The sequence below is a fragment of the Oncorhynchus masou genome, chromosome 25 (assembly GCF_036934945.1).
Source record: "Oncorhynchus masou masou isolate Uvic2021 chromosome 25, UVic_Omas_1.1, whole genome shotgun sequence".
NCBI lineage: Eukaryota > Metazoa > Chordata > Actinopteri > Salmoniformes > Salmonidae > Oncorhynchus > Oncorhynchus masou.
Window position 1 is genome coordinate 28,664,429 of NC_088236.1, and position 21,778 is coordinate 28,686,206.

At 45.4% G+C, this 21,778-nt stretch overlaps 3 protein-coding genes across 13 annotated transcripts in view; 1 reads left to right on the plus strand and 2 right to left on the minus strand.

Moving 5' to 3' along the window:
• Positions 1 to 3,866, minus strand: part of LOC135514053 (inositol polyphosphate 5-phosphatase K-like) — a 44,100-nt gene extending 40,234 nt beyond the window's left edge. For 2 of the 5 annotated variants that reach the window (XM_064937232.1, XM_064937227.1), the window contains exons 1-2: positions 3,770 to 3,836; positions 3,051 to 3,199 (exon numbers count right to left, since the gene is read on the minus strand). Coding sequence is in view for 3 of the 5 variants with exons in the window: in XM_064937227.1 (XP_064793299.1) it covers positions 3,051 to 3,053 (3 nt within the window). In the remaining 2 variants the exon portion in view is untranslated. Of the gene's footprint in view, positions 1 to 3,050; positions 3,504 to 3,769 lie in introns of those variants that run through there. The other 3 variants (XM_064937229.1, XM_064937231.1, XM_064937228.1) reach the window with 3 other exon arrangements.
• On the plus strand, positions 1,252 to 6,189 carry selenom (selenoprotein M). Its single transcript, XM_064937233.1, has 5 exons — positions 1,252 to 1,547; positions 2,886 to 2,921; positions 3,073 to 3,107; positions 4,089 to 4,167; positions 4,444 to 6,189. Exons 1-5 carry the CDS (start codon positions 1,416 to 1,418, stop codon positions 4,657 to 4,659), a joined length of 498 nt encoding a protein of 165 aa, XP_064793305.1. The 5' UTR covers positions 1,252 to 1,415; the 3' UTR covers positions 4,660 to 6,189.
• Positions 5,512 to 21,778, minus strand: part of LOC135514052 (smoothelin-like) — a 71,852-nt gene continuing 55,585 nt past the window's right edge. For 4 of the 7 annotated variants that reach the window (XM_064937222.1, XM_064937219.1, XM_064937225.1 and 1 more), the window contains 10 exons: positions 14,744 to 14,923; positions 14,391 to 14,466; positions 13,990 to 14,022; positions 12,909 to 13,088; positions 12,705 to 12,767; positions 12,498 to 12,573; positions 12,187 to 12,342; positions 11,983 to 12,109; positions 11,591 to 11,742; positions 5,512 to 7,965 (listed from right to left, as the gene is read on the minus strand). In XM_064937222.1, coding sequence (XP_064793294.1) covers positions 7,806 to 7,965; positions 11,591 to 11,742; positions 11,983 to 12,109; positions 12,187 to 12,342; positions 12,498 to 12,573; positions 12,705 to 12,767; positions 12,909 to 13,088; positions 13,990 to 14,022; positions 14,391 to 14,466; positions 14,744 to 14,923 — 1,203 coding nt within the window. In that variant the 3' untranslated portion in view covers positions 5,512 to 7,805. Of the gene's footprint in view, positions 7,966 to 9,604; positions 9,787 to 11,590; positions 11,743 to 11,982; positions 12,110 to 12,186; positions 12,343 to 12,497; positions 12,574 to 12,704; positions 12,768 to 12,908; positions 13,089 to 13,989; positions 14,023 to 14,390; positions 14,467 to 14,743; positions 14,924 to 21,778 lie in introns of all 7 variants that reach the window. The other 3 variants (XM_064937221.1, XM_064937226.1, XM_064937223.1) reach the window with 3 other exon arrangements.

The window sequence follows — 21,778 nt, forward strand, 5'->3', positions numbered from 1 at the left end:
CACAATGATTCTTTAGTTCTGGGCACTACATCACGGCACTCCCTCTCTTGCTCTTGGTCCTCATCTTTGTTAGTCACCTTGATTTAGCACCTATGTGTTTTAGCAATTTCCTTATGGAAATATTTAGCGAACTCAATGACAATAGCTAGAGCAAGGGGCTATAGCAGCACACAAGTAGACTACATATGCATGCTGGGGCGGGCATGCCCTGAGCTCGTGAAGTGAGCGCAACTGGAGCGAAATTGGACCGGGCGAGAAGGCCGAGACTCCAGCCTTTGGAAATCTAGATCAACGCTTCAATCAAATTGGGCACGTTCCGCTCCTTTCTCTGCTCCGCTCACATACTCTTAGTTGCCATGGGTACTGAAAAAGTCACTGCATGAAACTCTCCCCCTCCCCTTGCCATTGGACATTCTTTACGGGTCTGACTGCCTCCCTCAGGGCTGACCAAATAAAGGATTTAGCCAAGTACCTGCAGATTTAAAGGGCACAAATTTGCCTGTGTCAGACCATTTATTATTTAGAATTAGGATTGTTTGACAGTGTCCTGACCATAGAGATCATATTCAGTTTGTTAAGTATTCTAATTCCTAATTATATGTCCTGACACTAAATTAGATAAACTGTCAAAAAGGTTCTGTCACAAAGTAGACCAAAAAGCAGTTAGTCTACACAGCTGTTTCCTCTGAGGAATGCTAGAGTCTACTTTATCGTCTACAATCACCATAATAATGTTGTGATATTGTATTAGAAATACTTGTATAATACCGTAATACTAGTATTATAGATGGATCATGTTTACTGATGTAGCTGTGTTATTCATACATCATCAGAATGCAGTCTAATAATAGAAACAAATATCAATAACTTTATCAATCAAAGCAATTACCTAAAATGAAAACGTCAAGATCATATTTAATTCATCCCAGGGCACATGCAGTGTAGCCACAGTGCAGTGCAACCTGAGGTGGCTGTTTTCCAGCTCTACCTTGTTTATCTACCAACGAGCTTCTGTTTTAAGGTACAATCAGTAATTTCAACAGTCTGACCCTGACACTTTTTTTTTGTAAAAATGAGGAATGGGGAAACTGTTCGACAATTGCTAAACTGATATTCTTGAAAATTATAGGTATATATTTTAGCCTAGCCAGCCCTATGGCAATCATTAATTTAACAATTTAACAGCAGAAACTATTACAGATTGCGCCTTTAAGAAGCAGTTCGTTCATTCCCCCGCCCTCTCCAAAGGCAGCAGAAAAGCGTTTGACGTGGCATAGGGTCCGGAGATGACATAGTTGAACATCACCGCAGCTAGCCTGCTACATCTTGCTATTCAAGTATAGCCTACTGTAAGTAACGATAGGTTTGCAGAATAGGTGAGCGACACGAACGACCAAGACCGTCTGCTCTAAAGCATGAATCTCCCCAACGTGCTGCAATCAGAGGAAATGATGTGGTTCTTCTTTTTCGTCAGCTTCCTTAACTGTGTGTCGGCCTATGATGTAGATCTGAAGAAACTGGATGGTCTCGCAAAAGCGAAGGTGGAGGTAGGCTTGAGTAAGAATATTAACGCAATTGCAATTAGTTTCGGAAACAAAGCCACTTCAAGTAGCCTAAGATAACAATAATCAATAAGAAGCAGGCTTTTATAAACATATTTGTCGATATAATTATGGATCATGTTTTGGTATTATTGGATACACGTATAGCTCAATATATTTTGATTCGTTTTGAGGGAAATATTGGGTAGCTTAACTGTTGTCCTATGTGCGCATGCGTAGTTTTTTGGGAGGAGGAAAATGAATGAATGAAAAGTTTAAACCCTCCTCGCATCTGCTCCTATGGGTGTCTATCCATGTTATTGGCTTTTGATCAAACATTTTGGTAAATAACATTAATTGTAATAGTGATTCCACTGCACATTATACTATTCTAATGGGTTGAGGCTCATGGGCATTTATAGGACTAAATGATAGGCTATTCTCTGTAATCATTCTGTGTTACAATAGAATGCCAGTGAATTACGTCAACGTGGCTGCAAGATGAGACCTCAAATTACAGTGGACTAACAATGCCCTTTTCAGACATTCTTCTCATTGTGAGAACATATCATCCAGGGTGCATCACACCTGCCAGGATCTTTGAGTGAAAAATGTGTTGTCAAGTTGGCATTTCCTGTGGGATACCTACCTATCAGCAGGTAGTAATGAATTTCAGAGCAGAGCTGTAAGCTTGGCCACATATCTATGTACCCATGGATGTGCAAATCACATCCCTCTCCCATGGGCTAAACAAAATATCATTACATGGGGCAGGGATCATCAACTAGATTCAGCCTAGGCTTTTTTTCTTGAGCAGATGGTTGGGGGTCCATAACATAATTACAAATAATATGTAGACTGCAAATTGACCGCAAGAAGCCCAAACAGATATATTTCACTAACAATAATTATAAACCTTTCTTACATTGTATGCGACGATCATGTCTCTCTATAATGCGTGGGAATACTTGGGAACAGATTTCCCAAATTAAAATCACTTGGAGCTGATTTAGTCCTTTATGTCCAACAATGAAAATAAAATTGCTTATTTTTTGCTCAACAATCTGCGGCCGCCAGTTGGAACTCTTTCTTACATATGGCCTACAATATAGTATAGGCCTATGGTATCTCAACAAGAGGCAACATGTTTTTCAGACAGTGAGTGCTTCACTTGTGCCCAGATGGTGCGATAAGTCCCCTTTATCTGGTTATAGTCCTGACTCCTACAGTACTAATGGGTCAGGAGGACCACCTGGGTCTGAATCATAGCCAGTCAGTCACCCACTGCCCTGCTCCTGTCCTGGTGGGATTTATAACCACTATCCTGCTTAATCTTTTTCTCAGTCTTGCGGTGGATGACAGCTGAACAGGCTGAGAGAGGTAAGAGCTTAGGTAGGCCTATTGTTATCAACAGTCCTCTCTGTATATGTACAGTATTATTGTTATTTTGCAATTGATGAAATGCTCAGAAATATCACTGTTTGCCCAACAAAGCAGAGTTACACTAACCATCAACTCTTCAACCCCTCAGGTCAAAGCCTTTGTGACCCAGGACATTCCTCTTTAGTATCCTTTCATTTTGGTGATGGCAGACGTGCAGAGTTGTGATAGCCGATGTGTGGTAGGTAGGTCCTCTGCCATGATGTGGAAGCCATGCACTGGTTGACAATGTTTAACTGATTTAACCATCTCAGAATAAATCATTAACAGCCTTACTGTTTTATAAACTATGTAAGGGGCCAATCCGCAGTTGAAACAATAAGAGGTAACCTCACCACTGTTCTGGTAAAAAGCTGAGGGATGGGGCTAGAGAACTGTAACCAATCAAATGTACCTTTCATTGACCATCTAGGATATCAAAATGATAGTTTTAACCATGTTTTGAGGCTAAACAGTGTTTGTTTACAAACATTGTAGTAAAACAAGCTTTGATTTTGGGTTCTGATGGGGTACGACAGTTGAACTAAGCTAATTTATTTAAGTTATATTCTTCAATGGTGGATATATAATTGATTTATAAGTCCAAAAATTAATGTAGCAACTGCCCCTTTGATGTTAAGCGCTACCAAATGTAGTAACGAAAACAAAGTTACACAGCAGCTAAACTTACTACACATTTGTACTCGTCATCTGACCAAGTAATTGAAAACTATTTCTGCAGACAGAAGCCTAATATATATATATATATATATATATATATATGCTGATAGCCATAAAGAAAGCCATACCTTTACCCTGCAGATAGCTTTCTGTCCTGAAGCAGTCACAGCTCCAGCATGTAAGACTTTCCTGAAGTGATCTCATAACTGAAGTGCTTCATGCATTTCCCCGTTATGTATGGAGGCTGGAGCACAAAGTCCAAGCTGTAAATGACCATACTTCCTCACTAGCTGGTGTGATGACAGACAGCAGGCAGGGGCACTGGTGCGTGAAGGATGTTGTCCTGGCCTGAGGTGTCAGACACCCGTCAACTGTGTGCAGGCTCTGTGTTTGCATTGCATTTCCTTGTTTGACTCTGTTTGTAACCCTTGACTCATGCCATCCCAGCCACAACCTGGTAATGAAGCACATCCCTGGGGCTGACCCTGAGCTTGTCCTCCTCAACCACTACTACGAAGAGCTGGACGTAAGTGAGCTGCTGAAACAGACGTTTTACTGTACCTTTAACACATCTCTGGTGTTAATGATTTACTGTAGGTTCTCACTAGTGCACTAAAATGGTTGAAAGATTGGTCATAAATGTTGCAGGCTTACTTATCTAGAGATGCATGCATGTAAAGGGTGGGCCTACTACTGCACAGAAATTGTATGACAAACTCATCTGTGCATGCTACAGCTTGTGGAAGAATAGAGAGCTCTTGTGAGGATAGGCATCTCACCTAAATGTATATGCCCTGTTCAGCGGATTGCCCTGTCTGACATGACCCGCTCTGAGATCAACGAGCTGCTGGAGAAGTTGGGCTTCTACAAGAAGGCTCAGCCTGAGGACCAGGTCCCAGAGGAGTTCCGCTTCTCCCCTGCCAAGGACAGCCCCTTCAATGCAACCCCCTCCTCTTCAGCCCCCGCAGACAACGCTTCCTCAGATTCTGACGCAGAGGCCAAGCACTCTGACCTGTAATCCTCACAGCAGTAAAGAGTCTGCAGTCTGTGTGGACCTGGACAGACAGGGTTACTCTCCTCCAGTGCTGGTCCATGACCAGTTTGTTTCTGTAGCTCATAACATAATTATTTGGGACCAGAACACGGGACAAGCAGATCCTGGTTCAGCACTTGGGGTAACTCTCTCTGTAGCATCAGAAAAGGTTACACAATTTTTATCTTCCGTTTGTCCATTTTTTCAGGTGATGTGTATGATTTACCACTGTGTCAAGTGTCTTAAGGGGTCTCTCCTCTGATAATCTCTCTCGTGTGTCTAATGACTTCCTGTCCGCTGTGGAACTGAATGACGCCCCTGGCTGTAAAATCTCCTGATTGGCTTGGGGCCGATGCAACGTGTCCTGGTGGGTAGGGCTTAGGCACACAAGGGGATTCAAGTGATGAGATGACAATTGTAAAACAAAAAGTTTAACTTTCAATATTTTTGTATGATGTCCCATTTGTAGAATGTCCATCTTAAAATCAAACTCCCATTGCGCACCGCACACAGGAAAAAAAGTGTTAGAGTAGAAGACACACTGCTTCTTAAATTGGTTTAATTAATTCACATTCATTGTGGTGTACATAAACATTGAATTGACTGTGTCCAAACCTGTATGTACAGGATTAACAAGTTTGTGGAAACTTTCTGGTTGCAGAATATTAAATTGCCGTAACCATATTTTCTTAACTCTGCATTGTTGGAAAAGGACCCATAAGTAAGACTTTTGTTGTTAGTCAACACCTGTTTACGAAACGTGACAAAATGTAGATTTAGTACATTTCTCTAGTCTCAATTAGTGAAATAAATCAAAACCAGTTCTAAAACCAACAATAAAGAAACCATAAAACATTTTTATTTAGCTAGAATTCAGAAAATATACATGGGCAATAAAGTACATTCAGCCTTTATCATTAATATTCTCCTGTCATAATCAACTGAGCTGAAAGCCAGCTTTCATTGGGCCCAAGAATTTAGAAGGGAAGTTGGCTGGTTCCTCTAGGTTCCGGCCTTTCCAGGGAATTTTTCCTAGCCACCGTGCTTCTACACCTGCATTGCTTGCTGTTTGGGGTTTTAGGCTGGGTTTCTGTACATCAGTTGATGTAAGAAGGGCTTTATAAATACATTTGATTGGTTGGCCTCTAATAAACCTTTTCATATTCAAATGTTTATTTAACCAGGCAAGTCAGTTAAGAACAAATTCTTATTTATAATGACGGCTAAACCCGGACGACGCTGGGCCAATTGTGCGCTGCCCTATGGGACTCCCAATCACGGCTGGTTGTGATACAGCCTGGAATCGAATCAGGGTCTGTAGTGACACCTCTAGAGCTGTGAAGCAGTGCGTTGCGCCACTCTGGAGCCCACAAATACTGACATTACCATAACAACCTATTGCCTGTACAAACGTTTTCATAGATGGACTCATGAAACAAAACTTCAAAGCATATGGTATGACCACCAACAAAAATGTTACCCAAGCATAATTAAAGAGCTGTGTGTTTCTATGTGTTTGCTGGCAGTGTGAATGTGACAACCCCATGCCACGATTTGTTTTAGGCCCCAATGTAGCGAACAGCGGCAAGGACAAGGAGAAAAGGTGTGATAAAATCACACATTGGTGTTTCTAGATTACCTGGTGTTACCCGTTTCTCCACAGACCAAAATTATGTAAATATTCTGAGTGGTGTAAATACACAATTATAGTTTCACAACCTAGTCTGGCTTCAACCTCAGTGAGTCTGTAGATTCAGATATCGGTTTTGCATCACCTTCAGTTGGTCGGCAGAACCTGAAAGCATACGGTTTTCAGGGGAAAAGCAGAGAAGAGACAAAGCCTGAACCAGATGCTTCTGGTTTCTGTAGAACCTTCTCATGCGTTTCTTTAAACCTGCTACGTTAGTGCTGCATAGACGGATCCGCCAATTTCATAATGCCAGCTGCTGAATAACATCGGGCAGCAGCTAGCTTAGTGGTTAGAGTAAGGATGGACAACTCCATTCCTTGGGAGCCTGATTGGTTTCACACTTTTGCTTCAGCAAACACACCTGACTCCAATAATCAACTAATCATGATCTTCAGTATAGAATGCAGTTAGTTTAATGAGCTGTGTTTGATAGGGATGGAGAAAAAGTGACACCACTCCGGCCCCTGAGGACTAGAGTTGCCCATCCCTGGGTTAGAGTGTTGGGCTTGTAACCGAAAGGTCGGTAATTCAAATCCTCGAGCCAACAAGGTGAAAAATCTGTCTGATCCTTTGAGCAAGGCATTTAATCCTAATTGGTCTAGGGTCCAGACCCTGGCCGTGATCCCACTTTCTTGAGGATGTCTCAGGGAGCGTTGTGATATGCAAAAAATAATCAAATTCACACATGCGTATTAATAAATACTTGTACGTGTGTGTAATAGGATAAATATAAGCACCCACCAAATAATAATTAACATCCCTCCATACCAAGCACTATTTAAAACAATTCAAATAGATGTGTTTAGCAGATTTGGTAACACCTTTAACAGTACCAGAGTGGGGACTGAAGGAATATTAACAATGCCTCATATATTTTTTTTCTTCATCATCGCCAACAACTTGAGTAACATCTTGCAATTGTCACAGAAAACTAAAAAATGTAGGCATTAATGTGGGTGAGGGAATACAGTAAAGTTCCTATCTCATGTACATTTAATGTAGGGTTTTGTTGGTGCTAAATCTTCAGACTTCCAAACCATGTATAGAACTGCCTTGTGACTGATAGGCTGTTCAACTAAATATCAGTATAAAATATCAATTAAAGCTTAAAGATGCTCTATTAAGACGGGAAGGTTCGCACAGCCTAAACAAATGTGTCCAATTTGTAAGTCGCTCTGGATAAGAGCGTCTGCTAAATGACTTAAATGTAAATGTGTTCAGAGGAAGGGAATTTATCTGTCTGGCATGCCACCACCATCAACAAAGATAATCATAAGATGGATGCCATCACCTACACACTCCCCACCCTGTTGGCCATCAGAGATGCAAATCAGTAACACCCCTCACTCAGAGTCGGGGCTGCTGTCTTTTGGGACATGGGTGGTGTTCAGGACCAGGGCTCAGGAGAGGGTGCGATGGGGGAAGATACACAGTGAGCAGATCAGAGGCTGGTGCCCTGGAGTTTGGCGAGTTTCATCTCGTACCTGCGCAGGTGATTGACCAGTGACTGCACATAGGTGAACACACACTTGGAGTCAGGCTTCCTCCCCATGATCATCATGTCCTCTACCTCCAACAGGGGCATACAGTTGGCACATTCCCTAGGGGACGGAGACATATGGTGAGACAGAGAAAGGGAGAGAGGGAGCGGTGGGGAGATGGAGAAAGATGTACAGAGTGATGGTAAGGATAAAATTATGTTCTCTCCACAAACTGCTCTCAAGTTTTTTTATCCACCCAAACTAACCAGACACGAGGGAGCTCCTCTACAAAGAATTAGTTTAAAAAAAAGCATTATAGGCATACATTTAGGAGATGTACAGAGACCATTCCAAACATTCTGCCATTAGCTAAACAAAATAATCGATGTGCAATGCATGCATATAACCACAGGGTGGCACACTTGACAAACAACTCATCACTGACAGTACTGCAGCTGACTGACTGTTAAAACAGTGCGAGCTGCCCAGCTGGGAGAGCAGGGGAGCGAGAGCTCTGGGAAACAGCTGCAAGGTGGGAGACCGAGTGAGCACAACTACTAAAACAGCAGATGGTAACCTAGCCCCTCAAAGAGAGACAAATGTCAACACTGTAAAACTCTAAGTTTCCCCTTTAATGTTTTAGATTCTGAAGAGCTAAATTCAGCGATGGCTGTTATAAACTGACCAGGCGTTAAGTAGAAAACTATTCTGAAGTCACTAAATGAGAGGAGATGATACACATGTTTCACCTACTACAGGTCTGACATTTCTTTTTCCTCTCCACTTTGTTTCCAATGTCTGTTTCCACTCCAGTGTTGTGGCAGCTCCTTTTAAAGTGTGGATCTGCAGATGGGGAGTGCTGATGGTTGGCCCTTTGCCTGGCTGGAGCCTGGAACCTGGCTCGGAGTGCAGTCACACTCACAGTCCATGTTTGGGCCTCTGGACCCCAGCACCAGGCTCACCGGGTGGAGAAAACTGCACTCTGACCTCTACCTTGACACACTCCAACACTTCCTACCACTTCATATGACTTTCTGTAGGTTAATGATCGTGTTTATATTAATGGATAACTCACTGTTCTCCTCATAATATGAATAACCAGTGGTATTTCCGGTGGAACTGTTGTTGATCCTGCCATTCACCTCCCGACTCCACAACATTAACTCCTACACCCACAGTCACACACTGGGAGAATCTCAATTGGGTTTGCTCAATTCCTCGCATCCTGTCCTCTATCCTCTCCTGTTGAAAAAGGTCAAAGGTATTCGAGAAAAGGAGTCGAGGAGAAGAAACCAATGTGCTTGTATGAAATGACTCCGACTGCCTCGTCATCAGGAAGATTAAGTTTACAGCAGAGGAATCCCAAAATACATGTGTAAAGTGGTAAAAATAAATGTTTATAGATATAAGTAGTGTTTTGTTTTTAAATGTATGCATGCTTTTCTCCTCTGAGCAAACGGCTGATTCAAGGGGATGAGGTAGATTTCAAAACTCTTCCATGCAGGAAACACTTCGGTACCCTCCGCTGGAGGAGGCAATCTAGGAGCTGATTCACCTCCCTTCACCTATTAAAACATTTAAACTCTCCTACATATGGCGACTACTTATCGGTTTCTGGGTGATGGCCGAGAGGAGGACGGAGGAGTCGAGTAAAGGATGGACTTTTCCCCAATTGAGAATCTCCCACTCACACCAATCCCACCCCATAAACCCCCAGCACCAGCGTGAGGTTCCTCCGTGGGCCTGTTCCCTCTCTCACCATGAGTGCATTTGGGCTCCTAGGGGTGTGACTCTTAGGAAGAGTTTTTGGTTTTAACCAGGCCCTTGGTCACCAGGCCCCTGTAGAACTCCTGCAGGTACGTGTACACACACTTCCAATCCGGCTCACGCATCCGCACCATGTCCTCCACGTCCAACAGCTCGGGACAATCAGCCAGCTTCCTGCACCCGCACCCCGGAGACGGAGCAGGGGGAGAGAGGGTATGAGAAAGAAGAGGGAGGAAGAGAGAGAGACAGAAAAAGTGCAGAAAATATATAGCGAGAAGGTACAGATATAAGTCAACAGACAGAAGGAAAGAAGGAGGATGAGAGAGAGAAGCAGTGAGCAGCCAAACAAGAGGAATACCCAGGGTGTGGAGAGGGAGAGAGAAAAGACAAAAACAAACCATAACATTACATTGTCTGTGTCGACAGACATATCCAGGAGTTGACGTGCTTCATGAACAACGTGACACATATGGGCGAGTACACACGCAGACACAAAATGGAAAATGAAGCGTCAGGCGCCGTTTTGTTTGTTCTGTGCACTGAGACAAAAGACTTGGACATGGGGGTATAGGGACATCAACCATAGAACATTGGTTTTGTTTTGTCCAGTACAAAAGCAAGAGACAAGAAAAAAACAACAAGAATTCTACAATCACAAAGACATGGACCACAGGGTGAACCTAGAAGAGAAACACACTGGTGGTGAGTATGTGAGAGGGGTCCAGTTGAGGCACACTGGCAGGTTGTGGGGGAGGAGGGGGTGAGATTGGTGCCCAGGGAAAGGAGTGACAGTGCAGCAGAGTGACAAAGAGGGGGTTGTGGGGGTAGCTAGGAGGAACACCTGTTTGACAATCTGGCGGTTACGTCATCATGGTCGTAACAGGTGAACTCAGCAGACACTGGTGGGTGACAGGGCAAAGGTTGACAGTACATGACCTCACCAAAAGAAGAGGTGACAGAGAGAGCGAGGAAGAGGAGGAGGAGATGGACAGTTTAAAGGAGAGAGAGAAGGAGAGGGGTCTGAGAGGCAGTCAGTCGAGTGCTCTTCCTGTACTGTAGTAACCTGGGGGTTGTTGGGAAGGGGTCAGTCTCAGGAGTTTCCTGGTTTAGTTCAGGGTTGGTGGATGGAGGGTCACGTCACACTGCGGTTACTGAGGAGAGCATCTCTGAGAGGAGAGAGTGGATGGAGAGTGGAGGTTTAGAGGTACAGGACATAGTAGTAGTAGATCCAGAAGCTGACTTGATTGACCTGAGAGAGAGAGAGGAAGGATACAACTGAGCAGTGGGCCCAGGCTCATCACAACCCTCACTGTAGGCCCCTTGACACACAGTGAGTTGAGTAAAACAGGTGAATCTGATGCATCCAAAAGGCTGAATTCTGTGGATGCACATTCTCTTCCTCCCTCAGGCAGACAGTTGTACTACTGTACGTGGATGGGTAGTTAGGTGGTAGCAAGGGTGAGGGTGGTGAGAACCCAGAGGTCCTGTACTGCTGAGCCTTAGGAATCCATAGATTGGCAGCTCAGTGTTGATCTTACAGAGGTCAAACAAACATACCCAATAGAGGGATCAAATCTGTTCCAAGAAAGAGGAGTGTGTTGGTTTTGGGAAGAGAAAGGCGAGGGAAGTAGTTTGTCTTTGGGTTCTCAAGATGTATGACTGATTTTGAGTTCAATGGGTGGGCAAAGAGTTGGTTAGACAGCTACAGTGGATCTACTTCCCCAAAAACAGAGGCTTGGGGTGGTCAGACGATAGATGGTCTTGGGGACGGAGGAAGTTTAGAAGATGGTGCACTCAGATCCTGGTCCATTCTGCTGTAAATGGCCACGGGGCAACGCCAAGAGTGAAGCGTCCATTTACCCCAGGTCTGAAGTTCTGATGAAATGTTATACTCCGAGACATGACATTCAGTAAATCTATGAGCGTCTGCATGACGTACAGTTTACAAGTGTAAGTATTTGTGTATGTGTGTACTCACTCTGCAGTGCTGAAGGCCACCTCAAAGTTGTGTCTGCGGTTGGCAGGGGTGAGAGAGGAGTAGTCAAAGGCCTCTGGGAAGAAGTTATGGACCAGGGCACAGAACGCCATGCCATCACTCCAACTGGACGAGAAGTTCTGGATATCCACATTCTGCAGGGGGAAGGAGAGGAGGAGAGAAATGATTCAATCACAAAGAATGAGCCAATGGTCACCCAACAGACTTCAGAGTATGTGAGAGAACACAGCATTGCTGACAGAGAACACATGGCGGAAGGTTTTGCATGCAGTAGAGGGGTTATATAAAAGACCTAACCCTTATACCAGGATGAACTAAAGTGTGAATGCCTCAGATCTGGACACTCAGGACGGTGCCATTGCGGGTTGGCTCACCTGGTATGAGCGGGTCTTGGCGCGGCACCAGTCCAGGAGCATCTGTTTGATGGAGTTGGCATTGGGCACCACGCAGCTAGCCGAGCGCTGGACTGTGTTCACCTTGGCAACTGCTTTATTTCCTGGCCTGAAGAAGGGGGATTGGTTTATGCTAGTATTGACGTTGTCTCCTTCTTTACTATTTGTAGTCATTTATATACTCACCCTCCGCTCTCCTTGTCCAGTTTCTCGATCATGGCTTTGCGGGACTGTGCGGCGGACATCTTGGGCAGAGTCTGGGCTCTCATCAGCTCCTTGCGCTTCTCTGCCTGCCGGCGCTCCGCAGCACGGGACGCCGAGTCGTCCTCGCGGTCAAACACACTGATGGATGGAAGCAGAAAGGAAGAGAGGGAGGGGGGAAATTACCGTTCAACACAATGTCAGTCAATCCTATAGGGGTTGCTGAGAAGGAGGGTTAAAGACACAGAATTCAATAGCACACTATTATATTGTATCGCTATGGGTTCAGTGCTCACCTGCCCACTTTCCTGGTGGAGCTGCTGCTGGAGGTAGAGGAGGAGCAGCTGTAGGACTTGGACTGAACTGTCCCCACTAGAAAACACAGGGAGATGGTGGTGAGACCACACAACACCATATATGGATAAAAAGAGTGATAGTAATCAAATGATGACGATGATGAAAATGCTGATTTAAATTAGTAGGAGGCAGATGTGCTGACTCACCGTCTGTTTTCTTCACATAACTGGCCTCCATGATGGTGCTGTGAGCTGTCCTGCTGCCATCACCTAGACGCAACAAACATAGAAATACATTTGAAGTATTTAATCTGACTTGGGAAGATCATGCACGGTTAAATACGGGATAGTGTACTGCCCAAATATGTCAGCCATGTTGTCAGCCTAATACATGGTGTATGATTGGCTTACCAGACTGGGCAAAGCGGTCTGTCTTGGTGACTTGGCTGAGGGTGGAGCCATCAGCTGACATCTCCACCTTCCTCATGACCACCTCTCCAGCTCCTCCTCCCGTACGACCCTTCTGAGTTTGCTCCGCTCTCTGCTGCCGAAGCTCCGCAAGACGAAACTCCCGCTCCTTTTCTCTCTGGTCTGAGATAGAGGATAGGAGGGAGGGAGTGAGAGTGTCAGTGGAAAAAGAGGGAGAGGAAGGCACTCAAGTTGACAGCCTCTCTCTGCTACAAAGCTAGAGGTACATTTCAACATTCTTTCCAAAGTATCATCAAAAGCCTATGAACACAGACAGGCACCCACAGGTGAAAGCCAAACACAACCAACCCCAGGCTGTGGTGCAGCACGTGCTGGACAAACATATCAAAGTGCAAACAAAGACTCTGAACATCACATCAGGTCGCTGAGGTCACTGGCATAGAAAGGCTACTAAATGCTGTCCAACACACTGACACCATAACACCAGTACTGACCCGATGCCTTGAGGGTTCTAGCAGTCTTACCTGTCCATTTACCTTCCTAAGCACCAGACCCACCGAATAACTCTCATTATCACTGAACTATATTCTTCAGGTCTCTCATCTACGGGCTTGGGTTAAGGGCAATACAGGGATGAACTGGCTGATTAGCTACTGAGCCCAAGGAACATTCTGACACAGAGTTCTGAGTCCTTTCTGGAGTGTCAAAGAACAGTCAGCACTATGCACCCAGCCAGCCATTATGTGGAACAACATGAGGTGTGTTTGCCCTGTGGCAGTGACATCATGACAAGCATCACGACTCATGCGTTTTAACAGATGTATTAGCATATCCCTCATTGTCCACCATACAGGCTCCTCATGTCCTTGGTTTCTGCTGGTCAGTTCATGATCAATGTGTATCACTGAGAAAACTCAACGACGAGCTTCAAGCACAATAACAGCACTGGTAGGACAGTATTGTTGACAATGAGGGGATACAACCAAGTGGGACATTGACAAATGACAAAAACGGATGCATACTGTATTAATATAATCCACACAAACACAAAGGACGTTCCTACCTATTTCCTCCTGAGTACATCCCAGTTTGGCCTCTGAGAGCAGGATGTGAGAATGTGAAAATAAGAGCAGAAAAGAAGAGGATGGAAATAGCGAGAGATGAGGCAGGTACATAATGCAGACTAGATTTGATGAAGGTCATCTACCAGCAGAGACCCAGCAGTTAAAATAATGATAAAAGGAAGACAATGATGGAGAAAAGACAAGAGGGCAAAAAATATGAAGAAATAACAAAGAAATGGATAAGGTAGAGTGAAAAAAAGCAGTGAATGAAGAAATGAGGTTGAGGTATAGAGTGGTCAAGCAAGTAGAGAGCGAGAGATTGAGAAAGGGCAAGGTGCTGGAAGTTGCAGAGGGGGAAGGGACAGGAGGTTGGTTAGTCTGGCTGTGGTCTCACTCTCACCTCTCTTCCTCTTACGCAGATCTCTCATGGCCTGTCGGATCATCTTCCTCTCTTCAAAGTCCTTGGACTCATCCAGCTGTGGGAAAGAACAGGACAGGTGGAAGGAATGAGAGGGGTCGGTCTTCGGACAAACTCTGTCACATAGCTCCAAATACACACAGACAGCACACACTCATACACAGTGTAGTGCACACACACACACACAGAAATGTAAGGGTATGACCATTCCAAATGTACATTTTCCCAGTAGACCAGATTTAACCCCTCACTAATACACATAAACAACACCAGATTCCAACAAATCTGGGGATTTGAGGACTAAGTGCGTGTGTGATATGGGGAGGGGAAAGTACCATTTTATCCAGGAGCTCCTCATCGTCGATGGCGGCCAGCTGTTCTGCGGTCAGTTTTCTGGAGCACTCTTCGAATTTGTCCCGAGGTGGCGCATAGGAGCCGTTGGTTACAGCAGCTGGGGGCTGACAGCAAGCCACCCGCACTGAGGGCTCCACTGCCAACATGGGCTCTGAGGCCATCTATGAGGGAATTGTGAATTATTTTCAGGTTATACAGATTTTAAATCAGAATTGTCATCCATTTTAGACTGAAAACCATGGCCATTTTATCCTCAGCTAAGGGTCAATATCAGTGGCAGCACAGATAAACACATACAAAAGCCCATTAGCGTTGGAGGTCAATCATATTTAAACAATTCCCCAGCTGATGAGAAACCATAGGACCAGGACACACCAAGCCAGGGGAGAGACAAAAAAGGGAGGCTTCCAATCCATCAATCCCTACAGCTGTGTTTACAGAAAAGACACAGAGGCTTGCTGACATTTAGGATGGAATGAGCACCAGAGGATTTCAAAAAAACTTCCTGGAATCTTTGACAGTGGGAGGGGGAACATGTACACTTTCACACCCTCAAGCTCCTCCCCAGGCCCTCAAGCTCCTCCCTAGGCCCTCCAGATCCTCCCCAGGCCCTCCAGATCCTCCCCAGGCCCTCCAGATCCTCCCCAGGCCCTCCAGATCCTCCCCAGGCCCTCCAGCTATTCAGTCTTTGTCACAGAGAGTGAGGATTAGTATACAGCAGGGGCACGGTATCCTGCCAAACAGTTAGCTCACCCATCACTGACCCCTTCTGACTGACACCCTCTGTCGGTCTAAACCGTATGAGGCTTCCATGAACAGAGGGCTCATGTCATGTCACAGGGGTAAAGCACTATTTTGGCTATGGGCCCAGAGAGCTGCATTAATGTAAATTATGTAGGATAGACGCCAGCTCCATTCTCCCACAGGATACAGGACTATACACACTACAGCACTGTAAAAGCACAATCACATTGCCCAGAAGCAGATAGCGCACCCAGTCAGTGCTGTAACAGACAGGAGAGAGATGTAGGGTTTTTGTGTGCCTTCACTGCTGACAGGTGAAGAAAGGAGATGAGTCATGGACATAAACACAGCATAGTCTTCCATTAAGATACCACTGTCTGGCTTTTTAACAGTGTATTTTAAGGGGCCATAAAGCCTATAGACATCTTGAATAGATTTCCATATGGTGCCACATGCCTTCTGCAGACTACAGAGGCTTGGCTGGTCTGCCTCTAGACTGCTGCTTTTGTTGTAACAGAGTCCAGGTCCAGATTTAGCCCCAGACTGCTGGCACTGTCCCCATCAGCTCACACCCTCCACCCCCTCGCTCTTCCCAGAGAGTCTAGCCAAGGAGAGGGTGCCCACCCAGTGTGATCCAGGGTGGCCTCTGGTTCTAGAGGTCTGGACTGAAACTCAGGGGTCTGACCCATGGGACAGGTCCTAGTGAGAGCCACTTGACCGCAGTGGAATGTTATTGGACATGGCCCTGCCAAACAAACAATGCCTCACTGGAAGAGAGTGGAAGAGAGTGTGGCCATGGCGAGGTTAAGGGTGAGGGAGAGGACATATTCAACTTAAATGATTATCGAATTCATTGGCGATTAGGGTAACAGTTATAGTGACCTAGGAAGAAATATTTTGTCTCTCTAGGTCTCCCAACATGAGAATGGACCTCATATTCAGAGTGGCTGGTGTGCCTAACACTATGCCAGTGTGTAAAAGTGTCTGTAGACCCATAGGACGAGGTTGGGGAAACAGAACTGCATATATGATGAATAATTAAACACTGGGAAAAAAGATGGGTATTCAGTTTTCTTTAATGAGCGTGGACATATGCTAAGGGTGTCTGGTGTGTCTAACATTATGCTATTGAGAGTGTAGACCTACAGAACTAGGTTATGTAAGCTGGTGAGACAGAAGTGTATCTATATAGTACCTTGTTGTGAAGAGTAGGGGTTGGGTAAGGTCAGCCTCCATGCACCCAACTCATCCATCTGTGACATGGCTGAACTCAAAGAGAACAGCTTCCCTGGGTCTGGAGAGGCTGATGGACAGGACCAGCTGAACTGGCAGCATTACTGGGCCTAAGAACCCAGTCCAGCTGAATAACTAGAGGTAATACCAAATAAATACCCTTCAATATCCCTTAAAATGTCCTCAACACACACACACACAACACTGTCACTCGTGACCAAAACAGCAGAAAGGTCAGCAGGTTTCAGAGCCTATCAGTGTTAGCTGTGTTTAATACCATTAGAAGGTACAGTTGAAGTCAGAAGTTTAAATACACCTTAGCCAAATACATTTAAACTCAGTTTTTCACAATTCCTGACATTTAATCCTAGTAAAAATGCCCTGTTTTAGGTCAGTTAGGATCACTACTTTATTTTAAGAATGTGAAATGTCAGAATAATAGTAGAGAGAATGTTTATTTCAGCTTTTATTTCTTTCATCACATTCCCAGTGGGTCAGAAGTTTGGTAGCATTGCCTTTAAATTGTTTAACCTGGGTCAAACGTTTTGGGTAGCCTTCCACAAGCTTCACACAATAAGTTGGGTGAATTTGTCCCATTCCTCCTGACAGAGCTGGTGTAACTGAGTCAGGTTTGTAGGCCTCCTTGCTCACGCACACTTTTTCAGTTCTGCCCACACATTTTCTATGGGATAGAGGTCAGGGCTTTGTGATGGCCACTCCAATACCTTGACTTTGTTGTCCATAAGTCATTTTGCCACAACTTTGGAAGTATGCCCGGGGTCATTGTCCATTTGAAAAACTCATTTGTGACCAAGCTTTAACTTCCTGACTGAACATCTTGAGATGTTGCTTCAATATATACACTTAATTTTCCATCCTCTGTTTGCCATCTATTTTGTGAAGTGCACCAGTTACTCCTGCAGCAAAGCACCCCCACAACACGGTGCTGCCACCCCTGTGCTTCACGGTTGGGATGATGTTCTTTGGCTTGCAAGCCTCCCCCTTTTTCCTCCAAACATAACGATGATCACGATGGCGAAACAGTTCTATTTTTGTTTCATCAGACCAGAGGAAATTTCTCAAAAAAGTACAATCATTGTCCCCATGTGCAGTTGCAAACCATAGTCTGGCTTTTTTATGGCGGTTTTGGAGCAGTGGCTTCTTCCTTGCTGAACGGCCTTTCAAGTTACGTCGATATAGGACTCGTTGAACTGTGGATATAGATACTTTTGTACCAGTTTCCCCAGCATCTTCACAATATCCTTTTGCTGTTTTTCTAGGATTGATTTGCACTTTTCGCACCAAAGTAAGTTAATCTCTAGGAGACGGAACGCGTCTGAGCAGTATGAGGGCTGCGTGGTCCCATTGTGTTAATACTTGCGTACTATTGTTTGTATCGATGAACGTGGTACCTTCAGGCATTTGGAAATTGCTCCCAAGGATGAACAAGACTTGTGGAGGTCTACAATATTTTTCTGAGGTCTTGGCTAATTTCTTTTGATATTCCCATGATGTCAAGCAGAGGCACTGATTTTGAAGACGGTAGGCCATCCACAGGTACACCTCCAATTGACTCAAATGATGTCAATTAGCCTATCAGAAGCTTCTAAAGCCATGACATCATTTTCTGGAATTTTCCAAGCTCTTTTTAAAGGCTCATTCAACTTAGCGTTTGTAAACTTCTGACCCACTGGAATTGCAATACAGTGAATTAAGAGAAATAATTTGTCTGTAAACAATTGTTGTAAAAATTACTTGTGTCATGCACAAAGTAGATGTCCTAACCGACTTGCAAAAACTATAGTTTTTTAACAAGAAATTCGTGGAGTGGTTGAAAAACTAGTTTTAATGACTCTAACCTAAGTGCATATGAACTTACGACTTCAACTGTAAGTAACAGAGGGCAGAAAGAGAGCCTCTATGTTCGCAGCTCCTTCAACCTCAGCTCCTTGGCTGGCTTTCCCCAAACCCCAGTCATAACAGAACAGAGCTGACCTTCTTGACCTGGACTACAGCAGGCTGCAGGGTTCAAGATCACTCTGACTGCCTCTAGAAGATTGAGGAGCATTTCAGGCCCAATCTACTAGTGCCCTAATCACAAAGGGTCTGGACCAGAGGGGGCCTGATGGTGTGACATTGATGTTCCACACCTGAGATGTAAATCAGAGAGCACACCCTGGCTGTGAACCATCAGAGATGGGCTTTGTTCAGTATCTGACCAGGAGCACTGTAAAGCGCGAACTCTGAGCCACATATCCCATAATGACGAGTAGAGGTAACAGGAAGTGTGTCCCCTGACACATTTCCCCTGACAGAACACAGACACAAACAGGAACACATGCACAAACAAATACTCTGCCAGGGCACCTTAACAAACCCCATCATCCACCCAATGGGATAAAAGCAAATCAGTGACAAATGCAGGTGTCACACTGAGACAACGAGAGGGGAGCTGGCAAGAAAGAGTGAGAGAAAAGGTCCTGGATTGTGGATGATGTGGGATGATACAATAACCTGCTAGAATTGTCCTCATGATGGATGGTGGAAAAAGACAGGAGGAAAGAAGCAGGGATGACAGAAAAGCATGCAGATAAAGCCGGCTAGTTTCAGGTAAATACACCTCCAACACAATGATAACCAACACTGAGACGTCAGTGTTGATGGCTGGTTACAATGTGCTCCAATCTGCAGACTGAAGCTGTCAAGTGGAGCACTAGTACAGCCAATAAAACCATAAACGAACCTAGACTGATCAGATGTTCATTAGTACCAGTAAGACATGGGAAAATGTGTCATTCAAGATTTCAGATCAGAGGAAAAAACCTAGGTGTCAAAGAGGGAAGAGAGCCTCAGTAAAGAGTAAAAGGCTGGAAATTATGCCGATAAATATGATGGCGGGAGGGGGTCCATACAGCCAGAGAGAGAGACCATGCTGTTGCTGCGTGAGATGCCTCCTAGTCCTATCAGAGAGGAGTTGGAGGAAGAGCGACGTGTGGCAAAGGTGGGGGACAGGGACAGCCTCAGGTTCCCAGTCTAGCCCATCAGGCATTTTAGGGATGAGGGGTGTGTTGGGTGGAAATTGGAGGTCATTCGGTGTGGGCTCCGCGACAAAGGCTGTGTAAGTTGGGGGTTCAGGCAGCTTCACGGCCTGACACAGAGCTTCCACCTGGTACGCAGCCTCAGGTTCTCCCCCTGCAGAGCTGCCAGAACTGTGGAGAGAGGAGCCACGCGTTCCGCAGCCTTCTGTAGCCGTCCCACAACCGCCCCCATCACCCTCCTCCTCAGCATGCTTTTGGGGTAGCAGGTCCCCTCACCCTCCTCCTCAGCCTGCTCTTGGGGTAGCAGGTCCCCTCTTCCTCCTCAGCCTGCTCTTGGGGTAGCAGGTCCCCTCTTCCTCCTCAGCCTGCTCTTGGGGTAGCAGGTCCCCTCACCCTCCTCCTCCTCAGCCTGCTCTTGGGGTAGCAGGTCCCCTCACCCTCCTCCTCCTCAGCCTGCTCTTGGGGTAGCATGTCCCCTCTTCCTCCTCAGCCTGCTCTTGGTGTAGCAGGTCCCCTCACCCTCCTCCTCCTCAGCCTGCTCTTGGGCTAGCAGGTCCCCTCACCCTCCTCCTCCTCAGCCTGCTCTTGAGCGAGCAGGTCCCGATTACCTCCTCCAGATCAGATTGCGCACATAGGCTGTCTGGGCTGCCCACCAGAGAGCCTCTGAGGCCGACAGAAAGTCTACGTTCACACCAGGCATGGTGGGTAAATGCTCTCAATATCACCAGTCACACTGAAGGTCTGATACTGTTACAATGAGATGCAAAACCTTCGCTGTCAACTCAGCGCTAGGAACCAAGTACTGGAATCGGGCTCTAAATCGGGGGCTGGGTGTTGAGTTTGAGTATGTATCCCCTGGGAGAAGAGGACAGTAGGTTGTTTCTATCAGTCAGCCTGTTTATAAAAACCCTCCAAAACAACTCTCGTTCTTTATACCCCCCACCAATCTCCACTCTTCAGGGAGCTGGTCCCAGACAGCCAATGAGCATGCACGGAATACAGTTTCTAAGGCAGCAGAGGCCCCCACCCCCTTTTTTCTCCTCAGGTGCCATAGACGCGTCTATTTATCACTGGCCCTGTCTATTATTCCACTGAGCCAGTCAGGGCCTGTGGGGGTAGTGGGGGCCAGAGGAGGAATACTGGTGGCACCAATTCAGAAACGCTCCCTCCCTCCCTCAACTTTTATTTAGAGCCTTTGTCCTTTACAACTTGATTGGCAGGCGACTGGGGCTTTGGGCATGGCCGACTGGGAGGGCTCAGCTAGCCTCTCAGGCTTGACATCATGAGTCAGTTGAGCTGCATGGGTCAGGTCATAGGACAGGCCACCAAGGGTAAGTAGAACCAAAGAAGCACACAGAGCCATGAGAGAGAGACCGAGGGTGGTGAATGCGTTGGGCTATAGAAAACCTGATTCTAGCTGACCGTGGCCGTACAGAAGGCTCTTGCAAAAGGCCAGCTGCTTTCTGCAGTGTGCTTGCTTTGGAACTTGCTGATAGAATATCACAGTGATCGGACCAGCTGCTGTTACTTGTGCATGCTTCAAGTGCTTTATCTGTCAAGTTGAATGCTTTGAGACAGCTGAATAGTCTGTGTCTTCATGAGAACGTGTGAGTCCAGTATGTGTTTGTTTGTGTACGTGTATCGAATGCTTATACCAATTACAGAACTGTAGGTGTGCACGAATCAAATCATTTTAAATAGCTGAAATTACAGTATATCAGGTGAACAATGTTAACGCAACACAACTATGCCCGCTGCATGAAAAGCTGTTCTTTACCCCTGGTACACACGCCTAAATGGTGCTTGACTAAGTAATAAAGCTACAACTGAATGAGATATCAATTAAACTCTGTTCACTGAAAACAAGGAATTGTAACTCAATCATTAAAAAAATAAAACAGTTTTATTCATTTGACATGGTGTTTTATTCACTGTATGACCCTGGAGAGTGTTGTTTTCCTGGGATTGAATGGAGAGTGGAGCAGCCTCCAGGAACAGCGA